This window comes from Dermochelys coriacea, chromosome 1, assembly GCF_009764565.3.
Source record: "Dermochelys coriacea isolate rDerCor1 chromosome 1, rDerCor1.pri.v4, whole genome shotgun sequence".
Taxonomy (NCBI): domain Eukaryota; kingdom Metazoa; phylum Chordata; order Testudines; family Dermochelyidae; genus Dermochelys; species Dermochelys coriacea.
The window spans coordinates 208,927,553-208,955,329 of NC_050068.2; the positions used below are offsets into that span (position 1 = coordinate 208,927,553).

General features: G+C 43.6%; 1 protein-coding gene across 2 annotated transcripts in view; it reads right to left on the reverse strand.

The window, feature by feature from the left end:
- Nucleotides 1–14,490, reverse strand: part of WARS2 (tryptophanyl tRNA synthetase 2, mitochondrial) — an 83,733-nt gene extending 69,243 nt beyond the window's left edge. The window contains exons 1-2 of one of the 2 annotated variants that reach the window (XM_043513013.1): nucleotides 14,343–14,454; nucleotides 5,164–5,349 (exon numbers count right to left, since the gene is read on the reverse strand). Coding sequence is in view for 1 of the 2 variants with exons in the window: in XM_038371924.2 (XP_038227852.1) it covers nucleotides 14,343–14,396 (54 nt within the window). In the remaining variant the exon portion in view is untranslated. Of the gene's footprint in view, nucleotides 1–5,163; nucleotides 5,350–14,342 lie in introns of both variants that reach the window. The other variant, XM_038371924.2, reaches the window with a different exon arrangement.
- Between the last annotated feature and the right edge of the window lie 13,287 nt (nucleotides 14,491–27,777).

The following is a 27,777-nucleotide window of genomic DNA, read 5'->3' on the forward strand; positions in this document are numbered from 1 at the left end:
CCCACCCCGGTTCCCTGTCCCCTGATGGTCCCCTCGAGACTCCTGCCGCATGCACCACCCCCTGCTCCCTGTCCCCTAACTGCCCCTGGACCCCCCCGCCCCGACTGTCCCCCACCGCCCCATCCAATCCCGCCTCTCCTTCCTGACTGCCCTCCCGGGATCGCTGCCCCCATTCAACCCCCGTTTCCCACTCTCTGACCGCCCCAACCCCTATCCACACCCCTGGCCCCTGACCACCCCCTCAAACTTCCCTGCCCTCTATCCAACTCCCCTGCCTCCTCTGCAGCACAGAGCACTGGGTCAGGCAGAGGCTTTGCAGCTGCGCTGCCCCAGGAGCTTGCAGCCCCCCCGCCCAGAGCATTGTGCAGGCAGCGCAGTGAGCTGAGGCTGCACGGGAGGGGGAACAGCAGGGGAAGGGACGGGGGCTAGCCTCCCAGGCCAGGAACTCAGGGACCAAGCCGGAGAGTCCCGCAGGCTGTATGTGGCCTGTGGGCCGTAGTTTGCCCACCTCTGCTCTAGCTAGTTTAGTCCTCTCACAAGAAAATGCATAATATATATTTCAACCTCTGCAGATAATAAATGGCTAACTAGAGTTTTTTAAAACTCTCAAAAGTTCATCATTGGGCTGAAGTGAAAGCAAGCAGAGTTTCAACCGTAAGAATGAATGTTACACAAAATGGAGAGAGTCACAACAGATTGTTATAAGGGAAATTATTTTACAATCCAAACTCAAGTGGTCACTCCTCACAAATGCTATAGCAGTATGACCACTTGCTATTTTCTCGGAGCAGATCAGGTAAGGACGAGAGTGAGATTAGTAGAATCAGAGCTAATTCTAAACACAGGTGGTGAGCAAGACAGAGAGAACAGGAAGTGGAGAGGGGAATCACTGTTGGCATGTGGTGACGGGAAAGATTGATGGCTTCCCTCTCTAGTTTTCCCCACTGTGTAGGCAGGCAGGGGGTGGGGGAAAGGGACTGAGGAGCTGCTGTGCTGGCGACATAACACACCACACAGCCTCCACAGCAATAGCACTGATTAATGGGGCTGGAATGACTCAGGAAACAGAGAAGAATCACTCACAGACTTTTCTCCTTTTTATCGTTATTTTATCCAAGGCAGTTCACATAGCCCTAGTTGTTTCCAACCAAAACATCTTGAAATTTGTCAAAAGAAGAGAAACATGTAAGACTGAAAACCAGAGTGTCAGAAGGAAGAAAGAACAATATATAAGTGAATGCAGTCAAAAGAAAAGTGCCTGACATTGTAAGTGCCAAGTGAGCTGTAGCTCACGAAAGCTTATGCTCTAATAAATTTGTTAGTCTCTAAGGTGCCACAAGTACTTCTTTTCTTTTTGATCAAACATAAGTAAGATCTTCCAGAGCGGGTTGGAGAAGAAAACCAAACCAAACCTCACCTCATTTTCAGGGACAGGAGAAATTCTCTGGCTATAAATATGAACTCTTGCATCTTTAGGGTCTGCACATAATTTTTACTTCCCGTATTAATATTTTGCAAATAAAAAGCTTTTGTTTTCTAAATGATATGCTGGCCTGTTAACCTAGACTTACCAAAAAAAAAAAAGTCTGAAGCAGTAAGAAAGGTAGGAACTCACCCTGCCTCATTAAACCCCCGCATTAAACTGAGGTATACATTTTAAAACCTAACTGGGGCCATTGAAGTGCTATCATCATCAAGTATAGACATTTATTTCACTTTCTTTTTAAAAGGAACAGGGAAACCAAGGGCTGGCTTAGAAGTCAATTTTTTGTGCTGATGTAACTAAATCAATTTAACTACATCAATGCACACTCCTAATGTAAGATGTACTTAAACTGGTTTAGCTTAATCTGGTAATCAAAATAAAATAAACTGGTATAAATGCAGTTTAAACTGATTTAAGTGCATTTAGAGTTAGGGGTTTGCACTGATGTAATTAAATTAAAGATTTATTCCGTGCAAGTTTTTGGATATAGACATGCACTAAGAAACTATATTAATACACTGCCCAAAAACTTAGTAAATGTAGAGTTAAGGTTGTCCAGCAGTGCCTTGTACCCTTCCAAAATGCCAAATGCACCTATACTTGAAACTCTGAAAACCAGGAAAGAAAGATTTAAGATACACAACAGCCACGCCCCAAACCTGGAGGGGCAAGTACTGAATGTATGAAGTAAATGGGCCAGAACTGCATTATCTTATTCATCTACATACACTGCAACTGCACTTTACTTTGTTACAGACAGCAGTATTGAGTAGTGCAGGGATTACCTGCAGCAGGTTGACACAACTAACACTGCAATAGTAGGAGAGAGACATGCACCCAAAGGGATCACAGACCCCTCGTTTCTGTGCTGAGTTATGAGGGTTGTGCAAGCATAGGAGCATAAAATCTATTCTTGCCATGCGGATCTGTAGCAGTCTGCTAGCATACATAATAATGCAGACGTTGGTGCAAGTATGTTGCAGAGAGAGCCTTTAGGACAAGGGTCAAAGGATGGTATCATCTAGTAATTTTGGAATGGTTTGTGAAAAGCAGGTGAAAGAGTTGAGCAAAAGACAGATGTAGCCATATGTAACCTGGTGCCACTAACCCTGCCCTAAACACAACTTTTCCCTTAGTGAGGACATGCTCTGACAGTTCCTCCTATCACACTCCCGTGCTGTGTCCTCACAGATGTCTGTTGGAAGGGCCGCACTGGTATATCACACAGATAACACACAGTTATTGTTACAGGGCAGGGATGGTATGTTTTCTGGTTTTCAGAGGTTTAACTATAGGCTCATTTGACATTCTGGAGGGTTAAAATGCTCTGCTGGTCAAACTTAACTCTGCACTAAGTTTTTAGTCAGCGAATTCCTCTTGTGTTTTGAGGAAGTGGTGGCAATGAGGGGGATAGGAGGTGGCATCCTGGGGACACCTCACTGTCACTCAGCTACCGATTCTACTCTCCTCCGAGCCCCTCCACACTCCCAGAAGGGCTGCAGGGGCCATGAGGAAGAAGGTGGTAACCAATGGGCTTTGAGGAACACATCCACTAACTGAAGATAGAAAAGTGGAGTTGGGGGGAGCCATAGTACACTTCGAATACTACAGCAGGGGAAATTTTCCTTTTTCATATGGGAATAATTGTACTGATATAGAGCACTTTTACACTAGTATAACCATGTCCACACTATAGGGTTGTACTGTTTTAAACTACACTAGTCATTTTAAAACTGCAACTTTCCAGTGTAGATAAAGCCCCTCTGACCCCCCAAAAAAACCACTGTTGTGCAAGAAATGACAACAAGGCTCAATGGATCATGTGATCTGACCCTGTCTTATTCTGACAAGTTTTGGGGAAGAGATTATAAAAACCCATTATAGGTAAGAATTGAACATTGACAATTTTGCAACCATTCTGTGTTCTACCTTGATAGAGATATTCTGGAAACAAGGAAATGTGGCTTAGTATTTAGTAATTATAGCCTCGTGTGTACTATCATTCAGAAATAGAAGAAACCTCCATTTATTTGCACCAAATAAGACTGCTGGAAAGAAGTCTGATTTGTTTCCAAAAAAAAAAGTGATTTTAGAAATGAGGAGTAAGCAATACAGAGGCAAAAAACTTATTTTCAGACTATGCAAATACAGTATATAATTATTACCTTTTAAGAATAATGACAATTGGACATACAAAGGGCTAGTAGCTAATTTATTGAATGCCTCCTTTTTCTGATCTCCGAATTATGTAAACAATTATTTCATTTATTTGTAAAAAAGACTTCCCAGTCTCTCTTTAGGAGAGGGCAACCAAATTCCCAACTGCCTGCTTCCCTCTCAGTGAACTAGCTAGCTAAGTTTTTATATTGCAAACATCACAGTAATATCTAAATCCCTTACAAACATACAATCTCAGTTTCTCCTTCTCTGACCTTCAGGTGAAGGGGATTTTTATTATTTTATTGCACTTTTGGATCAAGTGTGTAGTTGTATGTTAGCAAGACTGGTCCAAAGGAACACAAACAAGGACAAACAGTATCAAAAAGAAAAGGAGTACTTGTGGCACCTTAGAGACTAACAAATTTATTAGAGCATAAGCTTTCGTGAGCTACAGCTCACTTCATCGGATCACGAAAGCTTATGCTCTAATAAATTTGTTAGTCTCTAAGGTGCCACAAGTACTCCTTTTCTTTTTGCGAATACAGACTAACACGGCTGCTACTCTGAAACCAAACAGTATCAAGTCACTTATAGAGTGGCTTTTTAAAAACATGTGTTTTAATTATTCAACTGTTCATAATACATCTTAAAAACCAGAAGATATATTTTTCTATTGGTTATTTTGTTTGGCAATTGCCTCAAGGCTGGAAACGTTAGCTACTTTGTATATGGCGCCAAAATTAACACACCTGTTTAAAAACTTTCCCTTTCGGGTCTCTGGCTCAAATCTAGCTCAGGTGGAAATGAAAGTTTACACCATTTGATGGTACTGTGAAGTCTGTGTGAGTTAGGAACCTCATGAGGTGCATTTCCTAGTGGGCAAATGTGCACATCACAAAAAACACAATTGGCCCTTCTTGTTCATATTAGAATAGTTATACCAATTTAAATGGATTTAAAATGGAACTAATTAAATCAGTGTGAACCCCTCACATAGACATATTTAAACTGTTTTAACCTTTACTTAATCAACACAGTTTGTGTTGCAACATTACTGAACTAAGATTTAAACCTTGACCAGGCCTAAATTTCAGACACACTAAAGACTGCATGAGCAATAGAAGTTGCATTCCCCACTCAGGAAGCCCAATCTAGGTTGGGGTTGAAGCTCCCTAGTGGAGATCGGGCAGATGGGAGGCTTTCACCTTCATTTTCTGTGTTGGACCTATTCTTCAGATAGACAATTTTTCAATCTCTACTTCTGTATATATCCAAGAATTTTCACCAATGCTGCATTCACTTAAAACATTGTAAGAAACTACCAATTCAACCTAGCACCCTCTCACATCTAGAAACCTAATATATCAGCATATTTAACAGACACCAGCATAACTAACAGTTGTTTTTATGGCTGCTGCAAAAGTGGAAGCCATATTTTCTTTAATGTCACAGTGACTAAGGGTAGACTTAAAAGAAAACTATTAGTTTACAGGTGAAAATGTGAATTCCACCCTTACCAAGTGCCAGGGTATTTAGCAGTGTGCCACTTAATAGAGTTGTAAGATATTTAAAATCCAGAGGACTCTTCCCATAAGACCAGGGTGGCCAAAGTGCATCTCATGAAAGTCACAGTCTTATTTGTTATTTATTTTAAGCCAAGCAGCATCACATGATTGGGTCTTTAGTCTTCATGAGCCACTCCTCTGCAAGAAAGATGAGAGGCCATTTGCAATCTGCCATGTTTTATACAAGTATGGTGTGGATGGATAGCCTATAGGAGTTGTGGGCAACCTGCAGCCCGTCAGGATAATCCACTGGTGGGCCGCGAGACAGTTTGTTTACACTGACCATCACCAGGCACGACCGCCTGCAGCTTCCAGTGGCCGCGGTTCACCGTTCTTGGCCAATGGGAGCTGCGGGAAGTGGTGGCTGGCATGTCCCAGCAGCCTACGCTGCTTCCTGCAGCTCCCATTGGCTGGGAACAGTGAACCGCAGCCACTGGGAACTGCGGGCGGCCGTGCCTGCGGATGGTCAATGTAAACAAACTGTCTCGCAGCCCACCAGTAGATTACCCTGAAGGGCCACATGTGGCCCGCAGCCTGCAAGTTGCCCACCATTGGCCTATAGGTTCATTACAAATTATCAAAACAATTCTCAGTATGGTAAAGTTTGGGCATCCATCATTAGATTATACCAAATTTAAGGCCCCAGAGATGTTCACAGTTTAAATGCATAGTGCATAGGATGCATAGGAGTCAGGAGGTGGCAGAAGTAGAAGGACAGGAGAGGGAATGAGGGGAGGTACTAAGACTTGGCCGGCATGGAGGCAGGAAGGAGGGTCCCAGGCTGGGAAGGAGGGTCTCAGGGTTTCCTACCTGCTCCCGGGGCCATTCTAATCCCTCCATTTCCAGCTCCCTGGAATGAGCCCAGGCCCTAGAGCAGCTGGTCCCACTCTCACCTCTCCCCCCATCCCTTGCTGTGCATGAGTTTACAAGGAGACAAAGCCCACTCCCCACCCCATTCCTCCTGGTTCTGCTTCCCAGGCAGGAGTGATCTCATTTAGAGAGACAATGAGGTTTAATTCCAAGATACGCTTGAATGCATAAGTGAATATTTAGGAATGGCAAAAGAGAAAAATCATAAATTTTGGCAACTCTGATCTCATTCCAGGATGTCTCATAACCATGTTTTTTAAAAAAAGGCAATCTCACAGCATAGGCACCACTTCTGATCTAGCTCTTTGATGCCCAAGACATGTTATTTTCTGGATAGTATCCAGTAAGACAATGCAAAAATATCATCCCTTCTACTGTATCCAGATGGTAAAAGATCAAATTCATCAGTTCAAGGTCTACACTTGACTGATGTGAAATGCTGGCTTCTCAGACAACTCGCGGGGTTGGACAACAAGCAAAAGCCTTTGAACAAGTCAAGAAATCACTTGAAGCTTTTTTCTTCTTAACTTAACATGGTAATCAGCTTGTTTAAATCAGTCCTCAGAGGGGATGCAAAACTGATAATCTGACCACACTGGGTTATTAAAGATCCTAAGGCACTTTTTGTAAGGCTTGGGCCTTAACAACAGCATCCTGGTGAAATCTCACCTCATATTACATCCTGACTCACTAAATTCCCCCTGCAGTTTCAGCTGGATTCAAAATTCTGCCTCTTTTCCTGTCTTAAACTGTTGCACAGTTTTGCTGTGCACCAAAGAATTGATGCCCAATTACATCTCAAGCATGGCAATGATCTTTATGGAGAATAATTACAGGAAGATGCTCAGGTACCACAGTGATAGACATACCTTTTCAAAAGCGTCTTAAGGACTACAAGTCCCATTGAAAGTCAGTGGGACTATGGGCTGGTCTGCATAACTTTTGTCCAACTATAACAACATGAGTTTAAAAAACAATAATCAAAGCAATGCAACCCCCTAGTGTGGAGTTACACCAGTAGAAAGGTGCTTTAAGCTCCATTGTGTAGGCCAGCCCCTAGTTCCATTGATTTTCAATGAGAGTTAGGTTCCTAAGTGACTAAGTCACTTTTGAAAATGGGACTTTGGCACTTTTGAAAATTTTAAGTCTAAGAATCTAAGCAGTACATTACAGTTTAAGATCTCAAGGTGCTTTTGGAATCCTTCAGGTTAAAAGGAGCTATACAGAAATATAGGATATTACATAGGAAATCCTCATTTCCTGAATCCAGCCTTTCTAGCATGAATTGCTGTGTATAAGCGTGATCTCTTAATTAAAACAGATGTCCCCTGAACTGCTGACTTTCCAGTAGTGCATCCTTGAGACAGACACTACTAGAGTAGTGGCAAAGGTGTATCCCAAATGCCAGCTATAATTTTCTCTAACTTCCTGGAGGAAAAGACAATGCAACACAGCTATGTGGTGGTATAATGGATACAGCTACTTTTGAGCATCTTCTCCTGGATACAAGAAAGCATCTTAACCCCCCCCGCCCAATAATAAATGTTCCAAAATTTTCACTTTCTCCTGATTATTAATTATCTTATAGCTACACTTCTATTCTGAAGAATCCCAAAGTTATTTACAAGCTTAACATTATACACAAAATATACACAGGAATCACTATGATTCAGCAACCTCTGAGGTGGAACATGGCTGCTGTTGGGACAGTAAGTGAATACCAAATCCATATAAGGACCTAAGTTTTGTCTTATTTAGTAGATAGCACCTCCAGCAGCACAATGTCCTTCCCAGTACCACTCCAGCATTGGCTCAATACTGACTCACAAAGTAAGATTGTACTTATCACAAACACCATAACAGGCAGGACATGCATATTCTCTGGACTTCTCCAGTCTAAGTGCTGACTCATCCCAGCAAGGCACATCTTGAAATATCGGTGACTGCATCATGGCTTGAGGAGGGGGTATACCTGCTTATACAGAGTCGCATGTTAAAAGGAGTTACAATGAACTGCGTTAGCTTTGGGACAGTCATACATCAGAAGTTGAAAGTAAGAGTTTCCAGATCATTTGAACTGGAAAATGTGGCAGATTTTGGAGTCCAGACAGACAAGTGCACTAGCCTCTGGAGAGGAAAGTTCAAATCCTATTTTAGGCCTGGCGCGCTCACCTTAGAGGTTACTGGACAATGGTCCACAACACAAAAGACACTACACTCTCAGAAACCTCCTAGTGCAAATCCTTATGTATGTCAGTATGCATTTGCTGTAACAAGAGGTGTGTACATGGGAAGGGTGCTGAGTATGACAATTATAGATATTAGTATCAATTCTAAAATAGTGGGATCTCTGTTTTACAAGGGACACTAAAGTGCTACCATTGGACCAGATTAGGCTTGGCAAGCCAGTCAATTGGCTGGCCTGTTGAGCACCTATTACTTGACCACAGCCAAATATTGTCAAATACTCTAGCAAGAATATCCTGATATAAGCAGTTGCCTCCCTTTTTGATCGCATCATTCTTTCATTTTTTATCTTAATTTCATTATGTTACACATTTTTCTGCATTAAAATAACTCTGTTTCATAAATGTTTTTTGTTATTAGGCATAAGTACATAAAGCTAAGCATATTGGAGACCATAAAGTCTTACTCTTTGTTACTATTGTTACTGTTCTAATAAATTAATGCTTTAAAATATTTGACCATTTTTGACATTATTTGACAATATGTGACTAATATGTAATTGGTCAAATGACTAGCTATTTTTGGACTGGTCAAATGCCCAACCCTAGATAGTAGGAGACCCAGCTCTTCAGGGAGGCAGAAAAAACCCAGCGTGAAGATTGCATAAAAAGCAAATCATTACCCTCAGGGCTTGAAAACTCCACTCCTACAAACTATAAGCTCTCGTTTAAATAAAAAAAAAGTGTATAGCCTTTATTGTTTAAACACAAAATGTTGTAACTGATGAGGTTCTACTTCTGCTGCTAATCACCAGGTGCAACATCATGAAAACTGACCAGAGTACTGTAAGCTGTCCCTGCTGCTATTCAAAGTCCTGCGGGAATCAGTGAAACTAAAAAGAATCTGGTCCACTTCATTCTGCTGCTTAGAAAAGCTCAGAGAAACAGCAGCAAGCCTTGGAAGAACCACAGAAATAGAAGCTGGGGGCTAAGAGTAACAGAGACCTCCCCAACCCTTGTAGCAGCCAGTCAGAAATAGTGTGAGACTGATCAAAGACAGAAAATATTCCTCCTTGCAGCAGAGATTCAGGAGCACTTTCAAGCTGGACACCTGTTTGTTCTGGCTAACAGGTATTAGGTAAATCTTTTAAGCCCAACGGAAACAAGTGAGGCTCCTGAAGACTATTCATTGGCCTGTCTGAATAGAGGGGAAAGGTGTCAGCCCATTTCCTAATGAACAGATGCTCAACTCACTAAAAACCACCATGATCAGCCCTCTTATATGCAACCTCAGCTGAGGTCAAGGGCTAAATGGTCCAAGGAGACTTAACTGACCTCAATCTTCAGGTTTGTCAGAACTTGAATTACAATAGAAGAACAAAGTCAATTCCACAAGTGTTTGTTCATCTAACCTTGGAGTCCAAGGGTAAACCAACAATTTTGGTGTCCTGTAACAAAGAGCTGTGGAGTGTCTCAACTTGCATTTATAATCATATTTTAGTTAACTTGAGTTAACTAAATTGCCAATTAAATTCAGTTAATACAGGACTACACACTCTACTCTTGAGATACCTCAAGAGGTGGTTGTCTGAGGGCAGGCCAGTTTGGAGGAAGTTTTCCACTGCCCCATTGTATTTGTCACAGGTCTGGCCAAGATCCCCCTACGGCAGACTTGCCAGAAAGCTGTGAGGGGATCTAAACACTGAAGACACATAACATGGGCTCAGCCCCGGCAAGATAAGCTTCGGCACTGTCCCTCTCTTTGGGCCACTCTTGGCAATGAGGACCACATGGTCCAGTTGCTAGGTCCTGAAGCTAGAGCCATCTTCCCCAAGGCTCCCCAGCAGCTCTTGCACGTTCCCCAGAATATCTTGTGAGCCTTCTGGTTGCGGAAAGCAAATAGCAAAAGACTGTCTTTCTAACTCAGTCACTCTTTACTTAAGAGAAAGCACAATTCATTTAGAAAATAAGCATCCTGAATGCAACACCCCTTACTCCAGCTCACCCAACCCTTCAGTGTCTGTCTGTTCAGACAGCCAGGTCTCCCCCTGCCTCATCAAGGCTCCTGCAGCAGCAGCTCTCTTCAGCTTTGGCTGGTGAAAATGGCTGGAGATGCAGAATAGAGCAGCTCCTGCCCTTTTATAACCTTCCAGTCTCCTGTTGTATGATGACAGGTAGATAGTGCAACACCAGGCAGTATCTCTGGGGACCAGTATACTAAACGTATGCATGCTTTATGTACGACTATGTACTACTTCATGGGAAGGTTACCACAGCTCCTTCAGGAACTAAAAACGGTGTGTGTGGTGAGGGGGGTGATTAAGGTGAGTCACTGAGACTAAACTACTCTACAGCGGTATCACCCCCTGGAGAGGTTTGCATATATTGGTTCGCACTGCGTTTTCCAGAGACTCAAACAAATAAAAGGCTTTTGGTATAAACAGGCTAGTTTATACCAAAAGCCTGAGACACACGACCTTCTTTCTGACCCAGTAAACAGACAGGACTCTCTGTCCTAGGAGGAGGATCCCCAATCCTTGCAGAAGGGTTGGAAGGACTGTGGCTTACTAGGATCCCATAAGATTAATGGGATAAACTTTTAGCATGCGTCTAGGAACTTCTATTGTTGTTTTATATGTTTTCTCCAAAATAGTTTTATTCTAAGAATGAATGTATCTGGCTCTGTGAAGGCTGCATGGTAACTGGTATACATTGCTGTAGCCACTGGAGAAAGGTTAACCACGGGTGCTGGAACCCGGTCACACCTGCCTAGAAAATCACAGTGAGGTGCAGAGGGATTGCTAATCTAATCTCCCAGTCTGGAGGGAAAGAGACACAGGTCTCTGCCCACGAGAGGTGACTACCAGGAGTCTGAAACTTAAATGGATGTCCTCAAGGATCACCGGGAGTTGGGGAGGGGCAGAAGGAGCAGTTAACCTTGAAATGGTGACAATCACAACCTGCTCTGGGGATATTTACAGAGAACTTCAGCATCTGGAACTGCCAGTTTAACATCAGGCTCAACAAAGAGATTCAATTACGGGCTAGAGACAGAACGAGCGGTAGGACTCTAACCAAGCCCTGCCAAGACACCAGAATGAAGGCCACTGGGAGCTGCGGGCAACTGTGCAAATGTAAATGAACTGTCTGGTGGCCCGCCATCTGATTACCCTGATGGGCCGCGTGCAGCCCACGGGCCACAGGTTGCCCACCACTGTCCTAAGGGATATCTGAAAGGGATATTCAATCCTTAAAGCAAATGGCTGTAAACCTACCCAATACGCTATATCAGAACAGAAGACTGGTAAGAGAGGCCTAGGAGCAAACCCAACACTAACAGTTCAAAGGCATAAAATTAGGAGAAGGATAACAGTAATAAAAAAGAAAACTGAGGTAGAATATCATGTACCAGCTCTTCTGTGTACAGTCTTTTAAGGAAGCAATGGAAGCTACATTTGAAGTAATTTAAAACTGGACTAAAAAAAAACAAACAAAACCCATGAAAATTACACTGTACTAAACAATCCTGCACTGGCCCCCACAAGATGGTCTGGGATCAAGTAGACCTTTGCCACTTCCAACTTCCATCTCACCCAGAAACATTGCATCATCCTCATGTCTCTGCACTCTCAAGAACAATGAGATAGGCCGCAGTGTAGTGTCCACTACAAATCAGGGCATCCAAACAATCTTAACTCCACCTTGTCACATTCTTCAAACTTTCCATATAACTAAAACTTAGTGCAGTCTTAGATATAGGCTACATTTTGATTTTTATGATTAGTGGCCTTTTTTCTAACATTATTCCTCAGAGGTGAAAAATTTTTGTTCAATAGGAACCACCCTCTAATGCAGGGGTGGGCAAACTTTTTCACCCGAGGGCCACATCGGGGTTGCAAAACGGTACGGAGGGCTGCGTAGGGAAGGCTGTGCCTCCCCAAAGAGCCTGGCCCCCCACCCCCTCCCACTTCCCACCCCCTGACTGCACCCCTCAGAACCCCCAACCCATCTAACCTCCTCTGTTCCTTGTCCCGACTGCCCCCTCCCAGGACCCCCAGCCCCTAACCACCCCCCCGGGACTCTGCACCCTATCCAACCCCCCCCCCGCTCCCTGTCCCCTGACTGCCCCCCCCAGGACCCCACCCCCTATCCAACCCCCTCTGCTCCCTGTAGGAGCGTCTTCGCTTAAGGTAGCATTCCCCAAACTTTTGAGGGTCACACCCCCCTTACCCCTTTCTGCACTCCCCCCACTCCCCCAGAGCCAGAAGTGGGGCTGCAGCTGGGGGGGGGGCAGAGAACACAGTGGGGGAATGGGGGGGGCTGGGAGCAGGGCCGTGGCAAGGGGCCGAGGCTGGGGGCAGGAGCAGAGCCAGACCCAGGCTGCGGTGGGGGCTGGGACCAGAGCAGACCTAGGGACAGGGAGGGGCTAGGTGGTTCCCCCCCCCCCATGTTCCTCTCCCTGCTTTGGGGACCTCTCACTTAAGCGTTATAGCAATGCAGCTGCACTGATGCATTTTAAGTGTAGACCTTCTCCCAGAGTGTCACAGCTAAATATAAGATGCAACAGACCGTTTAGCATAAGTAGGGCTCCATGTTTGTCACAGAGGTTGCGGAAGTTACGGATTCCGTGACTTCCTGCAACCTCTGTGACTTCTGCAGCAGCCAGTGTGGCTAATCCAAGGGCACTGGGGCCAGCTGCTCAGGCAGCCCTGGAGACAGCTACACCGATTGCTCCAGTAGCGGCCAATACAGCTGGCTCCAGGGACCTATTTCTTCATAACATTTGTGAGCTTTGTCTTGAAAAAGATTTCTTCTACAAGAGGAAGACTGGTAAAACCTTGTACTATTTGTAAAAAAAAAAATCTTATTACACTACATACTTTTGGATAAACTGAATTATTCCCTTCCACCCTGATTCACATAACTTTGCTGTAAACAGTTTACCAGTTTTCCAACTATGCCACCTCTCGCTGAGAAGAAGGTTGATAAATTTCAGCCCAAAGGGTTTGCTTTGAAAAATTCTAAAACTCACATATAAACACAGTAAACTATGGAAAAAAGGTTAGAAAGTCAGGCTCTGGCTCCCCATCACCCTGAGAAAAACTATTACCAAATACTGTCTAGACAAGGATTTCATAGTGTGATGTTAGTAACTACCTTTTAAGAGTCTCACTGAGACAAAGTAGCCTTCCTGTAACATACTAAATTGGACGACCTCTCCCTAGTTCAGACAAGACCAAAGGCTTTGTCTTGACTAGGGACAGTGGGCGAATGTAAAGTAGGCTTTAGCTCACACATGTGCCAGCTAAGCCTAACTTAAATTTGACTTTTCTTCCTACAGTAAATACAAGGTAACATGGCAGGACACTCGTGCATTGCTGCAGCACAGCAGGAAGGCGGTGATCTGGCAGAGTGGTGCCGGCAGGAGATGCAGAGCAAGGATGCAGTGTTGATGGCAGCGTAGAGATGTGGCACAATGCTGCAGAAGGGCAGGGCAATACAGAGGGCAGGTGCGCGGATGTGGTGAGGAGCAAACAGGGCGCTGATGTGGTGCAGAGGATGGGGCAGTGCCGGGTGGGAACGGGGGGCAGCAGGGCAGACGACAGCGTGGTGTAGGGCAGAGGGAGGGACAGGGATGTGGCGCAGAGAGCGGGGCGATGTGCTGCAGACCTGGGCCGGGAGGTGGTGCGACGCAGAGGCTGGGGAGGCAGGGCAAGGGGCGGCGCGGTGCAGAAGGCTGGGGCGGCGATGCGATGCACTGCAGAGAGGCAGGGGCAGGGGCAGGGGCAGGGAAGTGATGCAGGGCGGAGCGGCGAGGAGCTGGGGGCGGGGCCCGGGGCCAGACGAGGTGTGATGCGGGGCAGAGAGCGGCGGCGCAGGGCCGAGCCGCGCAGAGGGGCCCTGGCCCTGGCCCTGGCCCTGGCCCTGGCGAACGCACCGGCTCCCCTGGCTGAGGCTCCCCGCTCGGGGCGGCGTGGGGCCGAGGGCCGGTGCCCGGGTGGGGGGCCCAGGTCGGGGCGAGGAGGCGCGCGGGCCCCGCCCAGGAGGGTCAGGGGAGGGGCCCCGGCCCGTTACCTGGGTGAGGGTCCCGCGGTGGAGGGCCCGGATCACGCCGCGCGGCGCCGCCATGGCTGGGGGCGGGGAGAGGCGAGCCGGGGAGCCTGCGCCTGCGCCTGCGCACGTGGCCCGACTGACTGCTAGCGCCTGCGCGCCTGGCACCCGCCTTCAAGGGGCGGGGCCAGAACATCCTCTACCGCCCTGCCCAGGGGCGGGGCCGGCAGGTTCGTCGGAGTCCCCCGCCCCCACCTCCCAGTGAGGCGGCCGCCGGCGCGCGTTGCCTCCTCTCCCGTTGCGTCATCCCAGCGTCCCCCAGCCTGGGCTTTCATGCCCCGCCCCTCCCGCGCAGCGTCCGAGCTCCCCCTATGCCCCCCCCTCCCGGGGTGTGTGCCCGCCCCGCCCCGGCGCGTGCGCAGCTCCCCTCGCCCAGCGCCTCCCCGTCCTGTCCCACCCAGTCTCCTGCACAGGGCCATGTCCCCGCACAGAGAAGTGGATGTGCAGCTCTCCTTCCTCCCAGCCCCAGCCCAAGGGTCAGACTGAACCTCCCCGCCCGGCCTTCCTCCGAGGCTGCTCCCAGAACCACCCCAAAGTCTCGTCCTCCCCCCCCCACTCCAAAGAGACCCCACCTACACAGAGCACCGCCAGCCCCATCCCTGCCAGAAATCTGCCACTTCTCCCCCAGGCCATCACCTCTCCCTATCCATCCAGCACGATCTTGCACCCCAGTCCCCTCGCGATGCTCAGGATAACAGAACCAAGAGCCATACACATCCCTGGGGTTATAAAGAATAGGTGACTTGTTCCCTGACAGCTTTGTGATCAGTTAGCTCAAACTGGACAGAGATGGGCAGGCTCAGAGCCAGGATTGGGAACCTGCGCGGTGCTAAAAGCAGGGGTGGATTATTGCGGGATTTGTGTAATTCAGGCCCAACAGTTAGGAATAGCCAGATGCAGCAGTGGAGCAATGGCAGAGCAGAAGATGACAGCGTGTAACACACAGGTGATTGCTTCCAGCTGCCTGTAAATTTTCGAGCAAGAAGACCAGTCTACACGGGAGGGGGTCTCCCACAGTTTTGGTGGCTCCAGCTACTGTTTAGCCATAATCCACTTCTGGCTGGAGGAAGTGAGCGGCATTACTAATTCAGGAGGGGGCACTCTTCTCTGAGTCAGTACTAACCCGAATGCATCCGATGAAGTGAGCTGTAGCTCACGAAAGCTTATGCTCTAATAAATTTGTTAGTCTCTAAGGTGCCACCGCTACTCCTTTTCTTAGTACTAACCCCAACGTCCTACTATAGTACTGTGGGTAATATATTCCAGGCTCGTACTGGTATGGGTGTCAATCCATAATATGCTCCCACAGATGCACAACATGAGGCATTTCTGCCATTTGATGGAGTTTACAAAGAAACCTTAAGTGGAAGCTCAGCTTTTATTTTCAACCTCAGGTCATCTGCACACATTATGTTTTAGTGCAGGTTAGATCAGATTAGTAGCCCAACGTTAGAACAGAGACATTCAACACACATACAATACTGCTTAAAAGTTAATTTTCACAGAAATACTTTAATGTAGAGTCAAATTGTTGAAAAAATTAATCCTTATGCAATCTACTTAATTAAAACGTTAATGTAATGAAGAGAACAGGTCAGTGACATCAGTCCTCTGGATCACTTGGTAAACTAGGCACAAGCAAATATGTGTTTTAATACAGCTAAATGTATACACCTAGGAACAAAGAATGTAGGTTGTATTTACTGGAGGGGGGACTCTATCCTGAGTAGCAGTGACTGAAAAAAATGTGGGGGCATTGGTGGATAATCAACTGAATGTCAGCTCCCAGTGTGACTCTGTGGCCAAAATGGTTATTGCAATCCTTGAATGCATAGACAGGGAAATTTCAACTTGTAGAGAGGTTATTTTTTTCTGTATTTTGCAATGGTGCCACTGCTGCAAGGAATACTGTGTCCAGTTCTGGTTTCTACAGTTTAAAAAAAATGTTGATAATTTGGAGAGAGTTCAAAGAAGAGCCACGAGAATGATTAAAGGATTAGAAAACCTGCCTTCTAGTGAAAGACTGGAGTTCAATCTATTTAGCTTAACAAAATAACTAGGTTAAGGAGTGACTTGATTACATTCTATAAGTACCTAAGTGGGGAACAAATATTTAATAATGGGCTCTTCAATCTAGCTGAGAACAATATAACATGATCCAATAGCTTGAAGTTGAAGCTAAACAGCTTCAGGCTGGAAATAAGGTGTACGTTTTTAAACAGTGACAATAATTAACCATTAGAACAATTTACCAAGGTTCATAGTGGATTCTCCATCAATGGCAATTTTTAAATTAAGAGTGGATGTTTTTCCAAAAGATCTGCTCTATGAATTATTTTCATAGAGGGGAGGTCAGACTAGATGATCACAAAGATCCCTTATGGCCTTAGAATCTATGAATAGTTTTAGTCCTCTGAGGATTGTAATACCTTGGTCTAATTCCAGTTGTTGGGTTTAGTTGGAGATTTGCTTTGAATATATAATATGCTTTAAAAAACACTAAGTACTCTGAAAAATCAGGGCCTAAGGCGTGTATCTACAGAGATACTTTGGGACAGTGAGTATCACAATGTCTAATTTATAGGCACCTAGAAAAAAAATCACTGGAACACTGTGATCCACAAAGCCTGAGTTTGGCTCCTAAACTTCCAATACAATAAACAGGGAAAGATAGGTGCCTTAGAGTGATTCACAAAGTCAGCATATGAGGCGGGGAGCTGCCTAAGATAGCCAATAGGAGGTGCTGCTAAGCCCTTCCACTCTCTCAGAGTTCAGTGCCTAGGTCCAGGCTGCAGGGAAGTGCCTCTCTCTGCTAATAATCCATGAACTAGAGGAGGTAGGTGCTCCTCCACCTACGTCACATGTGGAGTCCAATCCAGTAGGTTTGCTTAGAGGCTGCCTCCATAAAACAGTTGGAGCCAGAGGAGGGGCTCTGATAAACTTTAGCCCAGTGGTTAGGGTATTCACCCAGGATGTGGGAGAGCCTCCTCTGCCTGATAAGAAGGGATTTGAATTAGGGATGTAAAATGTTAACTGGTAAGTAGTAGTCTTACTGGTTAACCCGACTTAACCATTAACCCTGGGCTGACTGGCTAGCCCCACTGGCCCCACACTGCCCAGCTGGAGTGGGGCCAGCTGCACTGCCTGGCCAGAGCAGGGACCAGCCATGCCACCCAGCTGGAGCAGCCCCAGCCATGCTGGCTGGCTGGCAGGATCAGCCTCAACTGCTTAATTGGTTAACGGTTTAAAAGAAATATTTTTTAATTGTTTAAACAGTTAACTTTTAAAACAGTATTTACATGCCTAATTTGAATAGGGATCTGCCACCTTTGAAATGAGTGCTCTTACACTGGGCCATAGAGTCACTCATTCTTTCTCTGCCCAAATTAATATTTAATTCATATAAAGAGGAACAACTTCAGTGAGAGATTGAGAGACAACCACATCAGCATAGGTGCCGACTCTGTGGGTTCACCAGTTATCAGTGGCTCACAGTCAAGCTGGAAGGGCATATCGAGTCGGGTCCTGCAGGGATCAGTTCTGGGTCTGGTTCTGTTCTCTTCATCAATGATTTAGATAATGGCATAGAGAGTATGCTTATAAATTTTGTGGACGATACCAAGCCGGGAGGAGTTGCAAGTGCTTTGGAGAATTGGATTAAAATTCAAAATGATCTGGACAAAATGGAGAAATGGTCTGAAGTCCCAACTCTACATATAAAATGACGGGGTCTAAATTAGCTGTTGCTACTCAAGAAAGAGATCTTGGAGTGATTGTGGATAGTTCTATGAAAACATCCACTCAATGTGCAACAGCAGTCAAAAAAACTAACAGAATGTTTGGAATAATTAAGAAAGGGATAGATAATGACAGAAAATATCATATTGCCTCTATATAAATCTATGGGACACCCACATCTTGACTACTGTGTGCAGATGTGGTCGTCCATCTCAAAAAAGACACTGGAATTGGAAAAGGTTTATAAAAAGGCAACAAAAATGATCAGGGGTATGGAACAGCTGCCATATGAGGAAAGATTAATAAGACTGGGACTTTTCAGCTTGGAAAAGAGATGACTAAGGGGGAATTTGATAGAGGTCTATAAAACCATGACTGGTGTGGAGAAAAAAAAATAAATAAGGAAGCATTATTTACTCCTCATAACACAAGAACTAGGGGTCACCAAATGAAATTAATAGGGAGCAGGTTTAAAACAAACAAAAGGAAGTATTTTTTCATACAATGCACAGTCAACCTGTAGAATTCCTTGCCAGAGGATGTTGTGAAGGCCAAGAGTATAGCAGGGTTCAAAAAAGAACTAGATTAATTCATGGAGGATAGGTCCCTCAATGGCTATTAGCCAGGATGGGCAGGGATGGTGTCCCTAGCCTCTGTTTGCCAGAAGCTGGGAATGGGCAACGGGATGGATCACTTGATGATTATCTGTTCTGTTCATTCCCTCTGGGACACCAGGCATTGACTACTGCCAGGAGACAGGATACTGAGCTAGATGGACCTTTGGTCTGACCAAGTATGGCCTCTCTTATGTTCTTCTTAAGTAAATAGAATGAATTTCAGTAAGGACAAATGCAAAGTACTTCTCCTAGGAAGGAACAATTAGTTGCACACATACAAAATGGGAAACGACTGCCTCAGGAGGAGTACTGTGGAAAGGGATCTGGGGTTTATAGTAAATCACAAGCTAAACATGAGTCAGCAGGGTAACACTGTTGCAAAAAAATGAACATCATTCTCAGATGTATCAGCAGGAGTGTTGAGAGCAAGCATGAGAAATAACTGTTCTGCTCTACTCCGCGCTGATATGGCCTCAGCTGGAGCACTGTGTCCAGTACTGGGTGCCACATTTCAAGAAAGATGTGGACAAACTGGAGAATGTCCAGAGGACAGTAACAAAAATGATTAAAGAAACATGACCTATGAGGAAAGATTGAAAAAATTGGGTTTTTTTGGTCTGGAGAAGAGAAGACTGAGGGGGAGACAGTTTTCAAGTACATAAAAGGTTGTTACAAGGAGGAGAATGAAAAATAGTTCTCCTTAACCTCTGAGGATAGGACAAGAAGCAGTGGGCTTAATTGCAGCAAGGGAGATTTAGGTTAGACGTTAGGGAAAAACTTCCTGTCAGGATAGTTAAGCACTGGAATAAATTGCCTAGGAAGGCTGTGGAATCTCCATCACTGGAGGTTTTTAAGAACAGTTTAGACAAACACCTGTTAGGAATGGTCTAGTCTAGTTATTACTTGGTCTTGCCTTGAGTGCAGGGGTCTGGTCTATATGACCTATTGAGGTCCCTTCCAGTCTACACTTCTATGATCTTTGTACATGTGAATGTTTGAATATGTATTTGAGAAGTATATGTTGAAATGTCTTTGTGGGTACAGAGTTTGAGAGCAGGCCTGGCCTAAGGAGTTAGAGCAGGGCTGGAGACTGGCTGAGGGGCTAGGGAGTGGATCAAATAATCATATCTGTTCCATTAAAAACTTTACACACATAAGAGGAAGCTTTAACAACTGATATTTCTGTTTTGTACTCAGAGCTTTTCACATGAAGCAGTTTAGCGGTTTGAAAAGAGCTGACTATCTGGCAGAGACAGTAAATGTGTATTGTGCATAGAAACCAGAGATATTTGCACAGTACTATATGGCACCGTTTGGTAAGGATTATTTTCTCTGAAGTACATGAAAAACATTTGCATTGATAACATAGCAGAAATACATACACCTAAAATCTATTGGAGTTTTCTCCCTCTACTATTTTGGGGGAAGGAGATCTTTCCTACAAGTTCTTTTGTATTATCACCCATTGTGGTGACTCTGTTCTTACATTCATTTTGAATCTGTGTTTCCTGTTTTGGGTAGATTAAAAACAGAGGAGTGCAGGGTGAAAGTTTTCTATTGCAAACATCTGTGTCTGAAAAAGGATTGTGTTTCCATGTCCTGGAACATCAAGGGGAAAAGCTCTCCCTCCCCAGACACACACCTTTAGTTTGTAGCAATAAGGAGTTTCTAGACCAGGTTGCTTTACTATGGTAAATAAAAAAGCTGAAGTCTGCTATTATTTCCAGTAGTTTGTCCAGTCTGAATGTCTGAAGACAGCTCCAATCATATTCAGGGCAGGGCCCTGTCTTATCCCATGTCCATAAAGTGCCTAGCACATTTTTGGATGCCACAGAAATAATAATTACATTTTCATTTCTCCTGCTTCCCAAATTCAGTTTGTACCAGTGTTGCTGTTTAGATGCTCATAATAATATGAATTAGTAATAAGGGGGATAGTGGAAATATCTATTTACTTAAAAGGACATGAATTCCCCAGGCTGAAAGAAAAGTTTGCATCAATATCCAAATTAGACAATATGAAGAAAAGTTTGAGTGCTGATCTGGTACCTACTTTTATATGCTTTTCCAGAATACAAGAGAGGGATGGGAAGGGAAGAAGAGTGTGTGTATATGAGAGAGAACTATTGGGGGGGGCAGATATATACAGTATTTCCTCATGTTATACAGCAGTCTTACAAGAACATGACCCATAAGTGTATGGGGGTGGGGGGATTGAATGGCTGAGATGTCACCTCAACTGCTGTCCCCCTCCCTCCCACACACTTCTTCCTTTTAAAACTTCCAGGTACCAATGTAGCTTAACAAATTAAAATATTATCCAAAATAGTTTCCACCAGAGTCACAGACTCCTCCCTACACTGATCCACAGATATCAAACAGGCTTTATAATAAATCAGTACAGTTCTGACAGCAAACATTTAAACTTCATCCTCTCCACTAGATCTCGAGTCATCATTCTTTTCTTGGGTGCTGAAAAGGTTCTGTCATGTGGAATGGCAATCTCTTTTCTATATGTGCAAAACATCTGCAATGGGCCCTATATTATTTTCTTGAATTAAATTAATATACTCTGAACCATCTGCTTAAATAACTATTCATGGAGTAGAGTTGAAGGATTTTACTCTAAAGAGAGTTACTAGACCTTATCTCCTTTGCTCTTATCTATGGAACCTGTCTGCAGAGCATCCAAACTGACAGTGATATTCCCAAACAAAAAATATGCTAAAATAGTGCTAAGTTTGTAATATATATTTATAACATAAGAGAAAAATATCTGTCTAATGTAGTTAGATGAACCCAAAGGTGCTGGAATTAGGGGTGCTGGGGGAGGCCTGCTGCACCCCTGGCTTGCCATGGTTTCCACCATATACAGGGTTTATTACAGTTTCGTTCAATGGCTTTTAGCACCCCCTCTATAAAAACTGTTCCAGTGCCCCTGGGTGAACCTCCCTCTGAACATGAATGAATGAATTTACTCACAAGACACCTGGGAGATGGAGAAGTATTATCCTAATTTTACAGATGTGAGATTGAGGCACAGAGATATTAAGTGATTTACTCAATGTCACATAGGAGTCTGTGATGGGCCCAAGAATTCAACCCAGATCTCTTTACTTCCAGTACAGTGCCCTTACCCCAGGGACGACAGATGGCTGTGCAGTATGTTCCATCAATGTGATCATAGACTATTCTCAAATTCATCCTTCGTTGACAAGACATCAATATCTCACCATATACATACCAACAACGTATCCAACACCCATCCTATCTTCCCCTCACACCAGCTATTGGACATTTTACAACCATTTTAACCTTTAGTCTGTCTCCCTAAGGCTGAGGGCATCTTAAATCCTGTGCATGTTCATGGTTTGGCTATGTAGAGTCTACCATGAAACATACTGGGGATGTTGTTAAATACATGCATGTATGTGTGAACATGTAGTCCTAGATTTTAGTCCCGAAGTGACGATTATGATCCTCTAGACTGACACCTTATATAGCACAGGTCACAGAATTCATCCAGTGATTTCTGCTAAAGCCCATAACTTCTGGTTGAGCTAGAGGATATCTTTTAGAAAGATATTCAGTCTTGATTTAAATACTTCAAGTGATAGAGAAGCCTCCCACCCCCTGTCCCAACCTCTTTGGCAAATTATTCCAGTTATTCTCACTGTTAAAAATTGTGCCTCGTTTCCAGTCTGAACTAATTTCACTCCAACTTCCAGCCATTGTATCTTATTATGCCTTTGTCCAATAAACTAAAGAATCATAGAAGATTAGGGTTGGAAGAGACCTCAGGAGGTCATCTAGTCTAACCCCCTGCTCAAAGCAGGAGCAACCCCAACTAAATCATCGCAGCAAGAGCCCTCTGTTCTCAGAAATCCTCTCTCCAAATAATCAAGTCAGTTCTTTATCTTGTCTTTGATAAACTAATAGATTTTTCTTATGTTTCTCACTCTAAATCAGGATTTTCAGACTTCAAATCATTCTTGTAGCTCTTTTCTGATCATTTTCTAATTTTTCAACATCCTTTTTGAAGCAGGGACACCAGAACAGGGCAGAGTATTCCAGTAACAGTCTCACTTAATTCAACCTGCTTACTCAATATTCCTCTGTTTATACATCCAAGTATAGCATTAGCCACCATTTAGCAGTGGGAGATCACTTTCAATTGCTTATTCACCATGATCTTCTAAATCATTTTCAGTCACGGCTTTCCAAGATACAGTGTTCCATCCTGTAAGTATGACCCACATTCTTTGTTCCTAGAGTATGACCTTGCACTTAGTTGTATTAAGAATTGTTTGACTGAGTCTTTCTTATCAAGCAATCCTGATCACTTGGTATAACAGTCTGGTCCTCTACGTTATTTACTAATCCACCAACTTTAGCCATCTGCAAACTCTATCCGCAATAATTTTCTTCCAGATTGTTGAAAAAAGACATTCAAGAGCATTAGAGCAAGATCAGATCTCTTCAGAAAACCCGTAAAAACACCCTTATCTGTTGATTCCCCAATCACAATTATTTTTGGAAATCTGTCAGTTTTTAAGCTATTTAATATGTGCTTAATTGATGTTATGTACAAAATACATTACAGGTATATTGTAATTATCTAAAAGCCAAGCATTATAGTCCCAGGAAATTCAGTTAAGATTAAATTTTAAAGAAATCCAAACCTGTTAAAGTAAGGAAATGCACAGTTAGGGCACCCAAATAATCTTAACTCAGTCCTGCAGTAAACTATGGGGAGAAAATAATGAAGAAAATCTAGTGAGTTTTAAAAAAAATATTTTACTCTAATCTGGGACCACAAATACTAAAACGCCGTAATAATAATAATAAATCATATGGTTTTGTCTTACATGGCAGAGTTAAGGTATTTTGCAGAAAGAAACTTTTAGCTATGAAGACTTGTGGGGGAAAATAACCATTAATTCTAAAGAAATATAGATTCAAATGTAGCCTATGCATAACATTTCACTGAGTTCTAACTATATGAGAAGTTTTGAAGAATCTGTGACAAGGCAGATTTAAGATTGTTTCAGTGCCCTAGTTTGTGCCTCTCCATACCTTAACATGATTGGATTTCTTTTCATCTTAAACTTAACTGTGAATTTCCTCGGATTACAACAATTTGGGGTTTTTTTTGTTTATTTGATATATAATTACAATATGGATTTTACCTTAAATACTGAAATCTATTCTAACCTTTAAAACCATTTTAACATAGTTATTGTCTGGGAATTTCCTTTCTTTTTTAAATGAAAATTTAATAGAAGAACACTAAATAAGAAACTCAAAGAGAATGTTGCACTTGATATTTTTAATGATTTGAAGATATGCAGTATCAGCCTTAAATCTGTTTTTTTAATTTTAACTTTTATGACCAGATTCACTGATACATTCTGGCTGCTTTACCCCACTCTGGAGCAGCACAAAGCAGCCAGAGTTTATGGGTCATATAAACTGGATTTACGGCTGCTTTGTTTCAGAGCCCTGCCTTCCATACTCCAAATTTCTCCTGCCCCTTGTACCTCCCAGCATTGTCCTGGGCAAAAATTCCACTTCTCTCTTGCACCTCCCTACGTTCCACTATTCAGAACCCTCAGATTACCCATTTTGTTCCACCTCCCAGCATTACCTTGTGTGCACACAAAATTCCCCTGCTTCTTGCGCCTTCTTACATTACCCTGTGCTAGGTTTGCCAATCCTCCAGGAATTAAAGATTAATCTTTAATTAAAGATTGTCATGTGATGAAACCTCCAGGAATACATCCTACCAGAACTGGCAAATCTATCCTGTGCGCACACACTCCAAATTTCCTCTTCCTCTGGCACTTGTCTACATGACCCTGCACTCACATGTCTGTTTCTTCTTTCCTCCTACATTTCCCTGCATGGACTCGGCACATTCCAGTTTCCCCCTCTCTCATGGCCTACCTGATGCAATGGCTGGCTTTTGAAAAGATATTTAAGATGAATGATCATATGTGCCATTCTTACTCATAACTAAAGGTTTATCTGTCATAAATTGCTTCCTTTCAAAATGCCCATGGAACTGAAATCTGACAGCTACCCTCAGGGAAGATGGAGAGACTATATTGTGAAGAGTCAGAGAAATTCAGACCCATTGAGAACAAAGAGAGACAGTGCGCCTTCTCAAAATGGACATCAACAGGGGGCAACTGTGGCTTCAGTCCCACTGAGAGCAATGGAACATGGCAGACATCTGAAAGAGGGCAATTCTTTATGGAATTCTTTGTAGTAGGCCATTCTATCCTTCAGCCACTGCTGAAGGAAAAAAATTCAGTTATGAAGAAAAACTTGAAAAATGATCTAAACCAGGGGTGGGCAAATTACGGCCCACAGGCCGGATCTGGCCTACCAGCCATTTTAATCCGGCCCTCAAGCTTCCGTTGCTGAGTGGGGTGTGGGGCTTGTCCTGCTCCTGTGCTCCAGCCGGGGAGCAGTGTCGGGGGCCACTCTGCGCAGCTCCCAGAAGCAGCAGCATGGTCCCCCTCTGGCTCCTACACATAGGAAAGCCAGGGGGCTCAGCTCTGCATGCTGCCCCCACCCCAAGCACCACCCCCGCAGCTCCCATTGGCCAGGAACCATGGCCAATGAGAGCTGCAGGGACAGCACCTGCAGATGGGGCAGTGCATAGCAGAGCCACCCAGACACGCCTCTGCATAGGAGTTGGAGAGGGGACATATCTCTGCTTCTGGGAGCCACTTGAGGTAAGCACTGCCTGGAGCCTGCACCTCTAGCCACTCCCCTATGCCCCAACCCCAATTTTGTGAGCATTCATGGCCTGCCATACAATTTCTATGCCCAGATGCCGTTGGTCCAAAAAGTTTGCCCACCCCAATATAAACAGTGATTCTAAACAAACACAAAACTGAATGTAGTCTATGCATAAGATTTCAGTGATTTTTAACTATGTGGGAAGTTCAAAGAGTCTGTTATTCTGCTACTGAGATTATTAGAGGCAAAAATGAGATATGTCAGTGGATGATGTATTTCTTAAAGGACCTATTTTTCATTAATTTTTATTTCTAAACTAATTAACTAATGCATTACAAATACTCAAAATTCATTCTATACTTAAAAAGTATAGTGTTGCAATTTTGGGGAGGAAAGTGTATTTTTTTCCTACATTACAAAGAGGTTAAATCCCCTGCTTTAAGTGCAGAACTCAACTCAGTCGTAGCTATGGAATTACTAACAATGCCTCCATAGTCTATATTCCCAGACAAATATACTTCAAAATTAAGTTTAGACTGAGAGCTCATATCAACTGTAATTTAGGGTAAACTACATTTAAGGTAATTATCTTGAAATCAAGCATTACAAATCCAGGAAATTTACAGTTAAGTTAAAAGAAGCCCTAACATATGAAGGTATACAAATGCACAGTTAGGCTGCCAAACAACTTTAATTTGGCCCTGTCACAGACTTGTCAAACTTCCCATATAATTAAAACTCAGTGAACTCTCGTCCATAGGTTACACTTGAATATTTTTCTATGATTAACAGTAATTTTTCCCATTATTCTTCATAACTGAGGGGTTTTTTCCTTCAGCAAAATCCTTAATTCTGCCCTAGAATGACACCATCCGAAAACCATACAGTTATGATTAAGGCACTTTAGTGTTTGTGGACCCAAATTAGATTAAACTGATGTTTAAAGACTCATTAGATTTTTCTCCTCATGGAGTCAGGGCAGGGCATGCCTCTTACTATGTTTGTACAGTGCCTAAAATAATAGACCTGTATTCTCAATTGAGGCTCTAGGCGCAATAGTAATACTAATAACGGCAATAATACAACAATGAGAAGGACATAGAAGTTATAGAAAAAAATTGAAAAATTCAACAAGAAATTAAAATAGTAGAAAATGCGTATGAGGAAAAGTACAGACAATGAAAAAGAATTAAGTAAAGACACATTCTTCAGCTTTATGTCACTTGGGAAGTGTTGCGGGCTCTGCAAAAGAACAATCCCAAAACGGAACCCATATATGCAGCTTTGACAAGAAAGAAACCCCCATACCTCTGGTACTTTTGCCATTTGAGTAATGTAGCCCTTTTGTAACATGTAGCAAGGCACCAAGAAGGAGGGTTAAAATCCAAATGGGCGGCAGCTTCATGTAACACACTCCAGCCCTTTTCACATCTGCAGAACATTTAGCTGCTTGCATCTGGTTGTGTTTGTGCAAATATAATTCCATATTCACTAATAATTCCCGAGGCTAAAGGCCCCTCTTCTGTAACCTTGTTAATATTCTCACAAGGCCTGGTGTGAACGCCTCACAGCATTTGGATTAGAATTCAATCTGGTAGATTTTTTTCCTCCTGTCTCTTACACTTTCTTTCTTTCTCGTACTTTTCTGGCCTCCAATTTCCTGGCCACCCACATGAGGAGACACTTTCCCTCCCGCTCTCTCTCCATTCTCAGTTTCAAGGAATTTCCTTTTGTCAAAGGCAAAGTGTGATTGACATATTTTCCCCTTCTTAAGTGCAGTCTTCTTAATATTTGATTTAACTATGTCCTTATGGGGCTCATATAATCATTACCTAGGTGAGAAAGAGACCCCCTGCTCACTCTCCACCATCAATCCCTGGGCTCCAAATTACCAATCGCTGGCTACTTAGCACTTTTAACATGGTTTTTATTCACTTTTTAAAGACATTTTTATTCATTTGATTCTCATGAATGGTTTCAAATTGACAGACTTAGAAACTGAAGTCCTTTACTTATCCAAAAAACAGGTACAGCCTGGGCACAGCTACTGAGCTCCCTCACCAAAGCACATCACCCATGCCCTAGGCATACCCCCATCCCCCTTCTGAGGAGAGAGGAAGTCAGTTTCCATGGACTAAACAGTCCTCGAGTTTTCTGCTGAGAGTCTGAGATTGACAATGAGTACTGATTTTGATCACAAAATCATAAGAGATAGAGTTGGGACAAAGCAGAATTGTTCCCTGCAATGTATTATCTAGTGCTTTGTCCAGTCCAGTTTTAAAGATTACAAATAC